Source organism: Merops nubicus, unplaced genomic scaffold (genome assembly GCF_000691845.1).
Source record: "Merops nubicus isolate BGI_N331 unplaced genomic scaffold, ASM69184v1 scaffold24184, whole genome shotgun sequence".
Taxonomy (NCBI): domain Eukaryota; kingdom Metazoa; phylum Chordata; class Aves; order Coraciiformes; family Meropidae; genus Merops; species Merops nubicus.
Window position 1 is genome coordinate 81,123 of NW_008603093.1, and position 10,472 is coordinate 91,594.

General features: G+C 42.0%; 1 protein-coding gene across 1 annotated transcript in view; it reads left to right on the forward strand.

Annotated features, from left to right (window-relative positions):
• The window catches only part of PDZD2 (PDZ domain containing 2), a gene marked incomplete at both ends in the record, with an annotated part of 52,570 nt that overhangs the window by 32,306 nt on the left and 9,792 nt on the right, over positions 1-10,472 (forward strand). Inside the window, 6 exon segments of the mRNA XM_008938542.1 lie at positions 1,375-1,489; positions 3,292-3,365; positions 3,531-3,756; positions 4,796-4,913; positions 7,111-7,243; positions 10,091-10,172. Coding sequence (XP_008936790.1) covers positions 1,375-1,489; positions 3,292-3,365; positions 3,531-3,756; positions 4,796-4,913; positions 7,111-7,243; positions 10,091-10,172 — 748 coding nt within the window.

The following is a 10,472-nucleotide window of genomic DNA, read 5'->3' on the forward strand; positions in this document are numbered from 1 at the left end:
AGATCTGGGGCTTGGAAAGTATTTCCACAGACTCACTGTGTTGGTGGCTGGGAACCAAGTATTTGCCCTTGGTTTTTCATTGGTAGGTGGATCTGCAAGGGATGATTTTCTTCTGTGGAGGTGGCAGAGCTTCTCTGGAAAGGTGGGCTAGTGTGGGAACTGCTGTGCTTCGCATCCATATTTCTCCCAAACCACCCATGGAACCATGGGGACAACTGCTGTGTCTGTGCCAGGAAGTGTCAGGAGCATCATGCTTTCTGTAGGATGCTTTGCAGCTGATAATTGCACAGTAACCACTTAGTTATTTTGTGTTTCACAGGGGAGCTAGGATGCTTCCTTTCTAGAAATCATTAATGTCTTGTCAAATTACTAGAAGCTCATAACTGGGGTAGTCTACTCTAAATTCACAGAGTAAAACAGAAGAGCTGGTTGTTGTATTGGGTTGTAAACACAGCGTTAGAGCCTGCCCTGGCAGCATCCCTCAGCTGGAGAGCACTGCCCGAGGCGCTAATAATAACCGTGGCTTCAGATCACTGAAGCACAACAGCTTTCCACTTCCCCTGTCCACCTGATCAGTGACTTTTCTCTTTATTCTGTAAAATGCATGTACAGCAGTGACAAGAGGAGGCATGTGGGGGGGGAAGGGGGAGTGGATCAAGGAAGTGATTTGGCTGGGAAAGAAGTCAGCAGAAGGGGGAGAGGTTCATTCTGCTGTACTCATCTCTTCTCTGATTAGCTTTGCAAAACAGTCCTGCAGCCAACTGGGGCAGCACAGGGGCAAGAGCTAACAGATGGAGCCCTGGGGAATGTATTGATCTAGATTTATTTAAATACAACGTGGTACATGTCTGCAGAATAATTAAAAATGTACATGTGCATGGCAGCCCCCCCACGCCAGCCCCTTTCCAGCTACATTCCTGACATTACAGCACTGACCTTAAGTTGTGTTCTTAAGCTTTTCTTTTTCCTGAGGAAATGCAGGATCTGTGACAGCAGAGAAAACTACAGTTAATCCTGGATATAGATCTCAGGCATGGGAATCTACTGTCTGTCAATTTAAAAGAAATGTGTTACAGTTTTTAAAATGGGAATAGGAGAATATAAAGCTGTGCTAAAAAAAAAGTAATCTTGAAATAGCATTTTTGCTATTTCAGCTTAAGGTGCCTGCTGCTAATTTTTGGGCTGATAAATGTGTTGATAGTAGAGTGAAAGTAAATGATGAAATGCAAGCAGAGGGAAAGATGGCTATGCAATTCATCAGAAGCTTTTAGGTTTTCATCTTTCCTTTGTCTTGTATGTTATTGGCAGTCCTCCTCACACAGGTGGTAATAGAATAATGTGCCAGCTCTGTGTCTTCTCCTCCCTTTTCTGTAGGGCCTTGGATTCAGCATTGTGGGAGGTCAGGATTCTGCTCGTGGACGCATGGGGATTTTTGTCAAGACTATATTTCCAAATGGAGCAGCGGCTGCTGATGGAAGACTTAAAGAAGGTATGGTAGAGAGAATCCAATTTCATATAAAAGGACCGCAGTGGGATATTATTTCAGTCCAGGATTAAAAATTGAAGTATAGCTTTATTTAGGCACCTGTCCATCAGCAAAAGGCTGGGGAGGATGTAACACACCCTGTTTGTCCATCCGGGCGAAGAACATTCATAGCAGTTAACTTGTTTGTATTTCATCTTAAGAAGGGGAAACAAAAGCATGATGATTTTTTTTTTTTTCTCCTTCCTCTTCAGTGAACTTTATTTGCGCAAGCCATAAGCTGCAATTCTTCAGTTGATGAGAGTCATTGATAGCAGTGAAACATATCTATCCAAGCAACATCCAGCTTAAAGATGCTAGTATGACCCCAAGAAGGGGTTATGCATTGGGAGAGGCTGTTTTGGGCCCTTGTGCTCTCTGAGCTTCTTGGTATGATTTTGACATGAATCAACAAGTAAGAATCATAACCAGAAAAAGAAGAGGAAGGATGGGATTGGCAGTAAGATCACTCAGATGGTTAAAGAAGCAGATATATCCTGATTTTATTACAGGTTTTCCAGTCTAGATCTGTGAGCTGGACATACAGCCTGCTTCGTGTGTGTTTGCATGCTGTTCTGAGTGCTGTGCTAGACAGGTTGACTCTAAAGCAGTGTTGAAAAAGTGACCGTGAGTTTAGAGCAGTGGTTTATAACTGTTCTGCAGGGGTTGTGTTACTTCTCTTCCACTGAAAGCTGCTCCTGTGTTACTTCTCTCAAGCTGCTCCTGTGTTACTTCTCCCTGTTTCATATCATCATTCTCCTCTTTACATGTCATCACACTTGTTGTATTTGAGGCTGCTTTCGGTGCCAACTCAACACTTGCTGCCAGAGGGAAGCTTGTGTCCCTGCAGCATAGGTTGTGCACTTGCCATGGGAAGCCAATAAGTAGCAGCTGTCCCATAAAACCAACAAGCCTTTGCAAACTATTCAGAGCTTGCATGCTCCTTTTTCTGTGTGTTTTTGTTTTTTTTTTTTTTTTTTTACATTGTTTTTTTTTGTTTTTTTTTTTTTTTTTTTAAATTGTTTTTGTTTGTTTGTTTGTTTTTGGTTTTTTTCTGGGGCTAGGATTGGAGAGGAGGGACAGACTTGGCTGATGATGTCATCCCATCTAATTTTGCAAAGATGCAAGTAAAATTGCAGAATGTAGATCTGGATCATTCTGACCCTTCTTTTTAATAAAATGAAGGTAGATGAAAACAGCTGGGTGCAAGTATTAAGACCCAGAGCCTAAGAAGGAGGTAGAAAAGTGACAAGATGTGTTCTTTGGGATGAGAAGGGCATTTGCTATCACAGTGTGTGAGCTACAGGCTTCTCCATCCACAGGCATTTAATAAGAGGACACGTTTGCTTCCTGCACGTGGAGGCAAGGTTGGTTTTCTCTGAGCATGCTTTGGCGTGATGTGCTGTAGTGTTTCAGTCAGATTCTCATTTCCCCTGTTGACGCTCAAAAAAGAAAGGGAGTTTTATAGTCCCTTTGGATTTCATGTTATGAGCATCTATTTTCAGACTTAAGTTAAAATTTGTGGTGTTTTCAGCTTATTTGTTAGTATGAGAATGCCAAGTTAAGGATCTCTGCTGAAGACCAGTCTTCTGCTAATGCTTTACTATTAACTTGTAAAGGCATTAGGACAAGCGAAAATAAACTGGAACAGTTAAAAGGCTTTTTACTGAGTAGTTAAGTGGAATCCTTATAGTAGTGAGTTACCTTATGTACAGGAAAGTTATAGTCTGTATACTACTGACTTAGGTTTTTTTGTATCTAATTGCCAGGAGATGAAATCCTAGAAGTTAATGGAGAGTCTCTACAAGGACTGACCCATCAGGAGGCCATTCAGAGGTTTAAGGTAATATGGGTATAGGTCAGGACAGATTCACCCTCCTCTTCTTTCAGTGCCATATTGTACCTTTGGGTTTATATTCTTTTGCTTCCACAAATCGCTGTATGCAGATTTGCTGGCAAATGTGGGTGCATCCTGTCACCTTACTGGGGTTCTCTGATGTCTCACCAGCAACTGAAGAAAGGCGTGGTGACCCTGACGGTGCGCACGCGGCTGCGCAGCCCCAGCCTCACACCCTGTGTGACTCCCACCTTACTGAGCCGCTCCAGCTCCCCCAGCTCCAGCGCCAGCGGGGGCATGCCAGTCCCCGGCCCCGACGAGGGGGATGGTTCCTCCTCCAGTCGCAAGGGACCTGGCCCGAAGGACAGAATTGTCATGGACGTGACACTCAATAAAGGTGAGAGGCCGTTGAAATAGCCTTGGAGAATGAATTGCTGCTTCCTAGGTGAGATCTTGGGAAGAGGCTAGAGTTTAGTATTCATGGTACCTAGCTGTGTTCATCTGCTCTTGAACCACAGGACTGGGGAGGAAAACACCTGGTAATGCAAAAACTTTTGAAGACTTCGCCCTTCCACATTTTCCTGCTCCAGCGTCAGTAGACTTAATAGGTAGCAGTCAGTGTCCATGCTGCTGAAAGAGGGAGGCTGTGAGATACTGGGCAGAATGTGAATCAGCAGCCTGGGTCGTCATACCCTTCTTGTAAAGGGCAGCTCTGGGGAAGGCAAAGCTGCACAGAGTGCTTAAAATTACCTAGATGAGCTGGTTGAACTCCTTCCTGAGGGTTGCTCTCATTATCAATAATTACACAAGATAAACTTAGTGCATAAGCTGTATGTGGTGGAACAGATATGCCTATTTTTAAGACTTAAAATATGCTGATTTTGAGGGTTGATGAAAAAATCTGAGAGCAAAGGTAAGATGTCCAGCAGTTTGTACTTTAGGAATGCTGTTAGCTGAAGGAAAGCAAAGGTGAACGTGAACAGAGCTAATTATTGGGCCAGAGGTAACACCTCACCTTTACTCATGCCTCTTTGCTGAGGGATGCCGTGCAGATATTTAACAAAGAGAGCCGTACAGTTGGCAGCATCTTCTGTGTTCACGTTTTCTGCAATAACTTTAAGTGACATCTCTGTTGGATTGTTGCCCCTACTGCTTTGTGACTTGAACCAGATCAGACCTCGGTGCGACATTTCCAGGCATTTCCCACGGCACACAGAAATTTGCTGGGAATGATGGATCTTAGAAAACAGTCAGGATCAGATATTTTCAATCCTGATTTCCACTGTTGGCCTTGGCTTCCTGACTGCCTGCACCTAAGGCCAGCCCTGAAACAATACATGAGTCCTGGTCTCAGATGGGATGTGGGAACACAAACACTTGTGTGTCCTGTGTGATTACAATCTGCTACTTTTCTTTGTACTTCTTGTTTTTCACAGAGCCAGGGGTTGGGCTCGGCATTGGTGCCTGTTGTCTCACGCTGGAAAATAGTTCTCCAGGGATATACATTCACAGCCTGGCCCCAGGATCTGTGGCTAAAATGGATGGCAGATTAAGGTTAGTTAAAGCAGAAACATGCTGGAGTGGTTTTACAGTAAAATCGATTGAGACTTTGTTTTCACCAATTGGTTGATGGAGCAAGGAGGGATTATACTTAAGAATCCACCAAAAAGAAAACATTTAAATAAGGGCATTCCAAAGTGGTATTAAATACCCAGGAAACATTATTCTATGTGCTGGAAGCAACACAATCATTTAAGGTTTGGGTTTGGTTTTTTTTTTTAATTCTCTATACAGAAAGCTGAGCCTAATAGCACCCTTTGAGAAAGGGGATTGGGAAGAAGTGCAGCCTCATGTCTTTTTGTCAGAGCTGCAGCCAGAGACCCCAGATGGGGAGGAAATTCGCAGAGCTCTGCTAAAAGCTCAGTCACCTGAAACTCTCCTAAAAAGAGCTGGGGGAGACATTTTTGCAGCTGCCTGTGCCCATGGCTACAGCAGCTCTTTTCTGCCCCTGTTGTCAGTCTGGCAGGGTTGCTCCAGGCTGACCTGCCCATCTCATTTACTCTGTCATGGAGTTTGGATGTCATTAAGGAACCATAAGAGAGAGAGGCAATCATTCCTAGGGTTCCCTTGTGCTTTTTGTTGGGATACGTGACATAAAGTTATTTGCTGTTCCTTTCCTGAAGGCTTTATTTTTAAAAACCTTTGGAGAAAATCTTGCACCTTTCTGCATTTCCACATAAATGCTGGTGGGCGCTGGGAGCATCGCTCAGGAGGGGAGGCTGCACTGAAGACCCACTGGGACTCTGTGATCCATGCTGAACATGTGGCATGAGCACTGATGCAGAGAGGCAGAGCAAATGCCTCACTTTCACGCGGGTAGAGTGCCTTCTGTTTCCGTGCCTACCATGAAAACTGTGATAGAGCAATTTGATGTTTTGGAATAAGGGAAGAAGATCATTTTATGGTGACATCCTGGCCAAAACCCTTGAAAGTTCATACCATATAGAACTGTCTGTAGGAGGCAGTATTTAGTACTAACTTGCTTTCTTGTAAGCCTCTTCGGAAAAGATTGTGGTGCTGGTTGCATCTGTACGTAACAGCTGTATCATTTATTAGGCTTAAGTGATTGATTGTATCCAGGCATGCTTCCCAGATTTCTAGCTTTCTGCTTTGAGACATTGCTTCTGTTGTCCCATCAGCGGTTTATGGCTCCATAAGCCAAAACTTAAAGGATGGTTTTGATTTTTGAAAAACTCTGTTAATCAAATACTAGTTTTGCAATACTAGGAGAGGTTTGAGTACAGCTCCTCCGTATCTGAGCTTCCCCTCTCAGTTATGTGCCTGTGTAAGTGACTATATTTGTGTAGTTTCTAATAGCTGTGTAAATCTAAATGATGGGCAGAGCAGTGGCACAATTCCAAAATTGATGGGTCACCCTTTGCTTTCCTGAAGGCTGGAATGTGCAGTTGCCATTTTGCTTTTGATGTGTGGACTCACGGTGCAAACTTGTTTACGTTGTCACAAGTAGCCCAATGTAAATCAGCAGTAGTAGATAGTTTGACAGTGTCTTTTTAAAGCAAATGCTTTAGTAATTATGGAGAATGCTTTAATGATATCCCTAGCTGATGATCTTTTCTTTTTGAATAGTTCCAGATGTCTGAGCACCATAAGCAAGAGTTAAGAAACTGGGAAAACAAAACTTAAACAATCTGTTCTTTCCTTTCAGAAGAAGTTATTTTGGTTTTGTTTTTGTTTTTTTTTAATGGGTTCTGTATGTTAATTTGAAGCAAATACAGACTTACTGCACTCAATATTTTCCTGGAGACATTTCATAAACTCATATTTAAATCATGAATTTTGTATCATTGTTTGTGTTAAGTAATTCAATATGACGAGAAGGAACAGCCCATCTGAATCTAATTTTTCGTTTTCTGTACTCAACAAGTATCTGAATGCAGAACTAGAATTTAAGTTTGCTTTCACCCTGATCCAAATGCAGCCATTTTTTTCTGTTGATTTAGTAGGGTTTGTGTCACTGACAGTAAGTGCAGAAGGCATCTCTGGACCTCCCTCCCAAAGTCAACAGGACTTAAAGCATTCACGTCATGGGGAGCAAGAGCAAGACTGGCTTCTTTGAAAGTCAGATCTTTTCCAGACAGTTGTACTTTTGAAAAAGCTTGGCTATCAGTTGAAAGCTCAAGTGTTTTTGTAAAAGGTGGTTGTGATTAACTGGGTCTGTGTCTCTCTGCAGTCGGGGTGACCAGATCCTGGAGGCAGATTCGGTGAGTCTGCGTCACGCAGCATTAAGTGAAGCCTACGCCATCCTGAGCGAATGTGGCCCGGGTCCGGTCAGCCTGATCATTAGTCGGCATCCCAACCCAAAGGTGAGGCAAAAATGTGTTAGTATACCCGGGTTGTTTTCATCTGGCACAGGAATTTCTGTCTTGCTGTTGGGAAAGCAGCAAATGAAGAATACTGGATTTTTCTCTCTATGGCATGTGTTGTGCAAGCAGTCAGGATTGTAACGATGCCTTCCAGTTTTATAAGTTACAGCAATGCTGGACTGACCCTACTGCTTTTCACTTAGTCACCCACTGATCAAATGCAGTTTTCCTGGAACTACTTGAGTGACGCGTTCCCATCTTTCTTGCTACTTGAACCAAGAGGCAGCACAAATACAGCTCAAGTCCTCTTCCTCCTAAAACTGATTTTGCAGTTACTTTGTCCTCAAGTAGAATATAATTTAGGAGCGTAAGTATCAACAGACTGAACTGATCAACTATGGTACAGTAGTAGGAATACAGTTTCTTTAGAAGAGTGAAATCTGTCCAAAGATCAAAGTTTTCCTTCAGGAATTAAAATAAGAATCTGGAATGTACTGCTACTGTGAAGTCTGTGCAAGGGCAATTTGGAAATGAGGCTTTGTTTACAAAGTGAGTATTTTTATGCAATTTAAAAAAATTGGTGATAGAAGATAAAAGCCTTTTAACCAAGCTATGGGGAATAACAGTTTCTTTTATTTCAATATTTCAAAGAATTTCATGAGTGTCCAAAACCTTCCTGTTTAAACAGGAATGAAGCTGTAAAAATATTTGCATAAGTGGGTCCAGAGAGCTCTGACTTTTGAACTCCTAACTACAAGTGGAGGCCTTAATAAATCCATGTCTAGGAGAACTCAGGTTTCTTATTTTATAATTAATAATTTTCTGCTAAATCAAATACACAAACAATAGACAAATAGAGGTCTATTGCACAGAGTTTACTATCACTTCTGTAAGGCCTTGTGCTGGTGAAAAAAGACTGGGGTTCTGTTAAAGGTAAGCATGGAGGGGGTAAGAATTGGGCTTACAGCCTAAGATAACAGTATTTCTGGTGAGCCTGTATGCTGTGCTGAACCAGCATGATGGTTCAATTTGATTTCTTTATTGAGCCATCTAGACTTTTCAGAGAGTCTGTAAGCAGCATGAAATAAAATCTCCATGGAATGAAGACTGCGCTCTCTCCTCTGTCCTTCATATTGCTGTGGTGGTGGCTTGAGAGCTGATGAGTGACCTAACCAGGTATCTGCTGAGAAGATGAACTGAGCTAAGCTAATTGCTTACTATGACTCAGTAAAGAGGGAAACTATTAAGTGGCTCCTATTACGGTTTTCCATAAGTGATACTTAAAATGACAACAAATCCTTTGCCAAGAAATGCTAAGAAAAGCTAGAAGTTGAGCTGGATACACCCTAAAGCATTTTTATCTCTCAGGCATTACTGAATCTACAATCCTTCATATCTGGATCTCTGAAGGAGTGTCTATGTGGAGACCCATATCCATCATTATGTCACTGTAGCTGTTTTTCTGGCAGCAGTGGGGAAACTACAGAAGTGTGGGGGGTATTTTTTTTATTTTATTTTATTAATACCCCAGTTTGCAGATTGTAGTTAGGAATTGGCTGATCCCTCTCCAGTTTGATTTGCCTGAGGCACCGTGGATGCTAAAAATCAAAATTGGCAGAGCTTGCAGAAGTGTGGATTTTTGGTTAGCTTTAAACAAATAACTGCCGTCTGTCCAGCACCTAGTTTTACTATTGGGACGTCTTGTACCCAAAAGTTTGTGTAAAGGTCCTGGAACATACTCTGAGGGCTTGGTCCATGCCTGCATGAACTCCCTGTGCCCCAGGAGCCTGGAGGCTTTTCGTTTGCTCTACGGTCATGCCACAGGCTGAAGACAGAGGTATATTTCTACAAACGCTTATGTTGTTTTGGACATTTTTATACTTAAGGTTTCCTTTTATGGCACAAAAGGTCCACAGTACATTTTGTTGCTGAATATGTTCACTTCGATGTTTTCATGTGCTTCCAAGAGAAATACCACAGAATTTTCTTTCTTCTTGTTATTCTGAGTGAATACGGCATTTAAACTATGTTTAAACTGCTGAGTTTGCTTAGGAATCTTTCAAATCTTCATGGTTCAGAAAGATTCAAGTTTCTAGTCTCTATTTATGCTGAATTTGAATTCATGTAAAGCAATGTGCACAGAAATTATTTTTGACAGAATTAACTTGCTTTCTGTTTTTAAATATAGATTCCTGTGGACTAGTTCCTGTTATAAAATTATATGGAGTTTTCCAGTAATAAGAATTAAGTGCATGGCAGTAATTTAGGATAAAATTAGCAGATGTGGCAAACTGGTATTTATTCTTAATCCAGAGAAACATTAATTACCAATTACTGACTTAGCTTTTCTTTTAAAAAGCAAGGAGAAATGAAAATTAAAAAGACAGCTAATGTCTTGGGAAGTCTGGTATTCTTCCGGTAGGTTAAGTGTAGAATTTCTTCTGTTGCTGATGTATGCTCATACAAAGCAGTCTTTGTCTATTTTAAAGTAATATTTTCTTGATAAATAAGTGTACAGCACTTAATTGAGTTAAAATTGTGCTGTAATGGCTAAATTTGATTTCTTTAAGTCTGGTGCGGTTTTATTTGTTTGTGTAATGTGGCACTTGGACGTGGTCATCATGAAGTCGGTGGGCTTCTGCCTTCTGGCTTCCATGGAAGAGTGGCATGGAGGGAGTCTGAGTCAGGGGAGCAGGACTTAGGAGGTCTCAGCTAGGTGTTCTTTACTGGACCTTTAAAAAATAGTAGTGTATCTGAAATGAGTCATGTGTTTGTAGTGGTAAGTAGCCAGACTTTCTTCTTCATTCCATCTACCCAGTTTGATCTCTGTCTTCTGCTTGTCTTCAGGTTTCTGAGCAGGAGATGGATGAAGCTATTGCACGTACTACCCACAGAGAGAGCAAGGATGCCAGCTCCTCTCACGCCACAGGTAGTGTGTTCTCCCCTAGTATGTGTCCTCTTCCAGATGCAGCAGGTTTTAAGGACATGCTTTTGGTTTCCCCAGTATCAATATTCTGGGGGCCTTCAAAACAGCAGAAGAATTTAGCAGGTCACTGTGTCCACTGCAGAAATTTTGGCAAAGACATCCGGTTCAGTTGGATCAACTCTGTAGCTTATGTTGCTTGCTGTATTTCCTTAGGCTGCCACAACCTGAAAGTAGAATTGCCAAGAGGGGGTTGCTCTATTCTCTCTTCAAGGTGAATGGGAAGCACAGTGTCCCAGTAGGGAA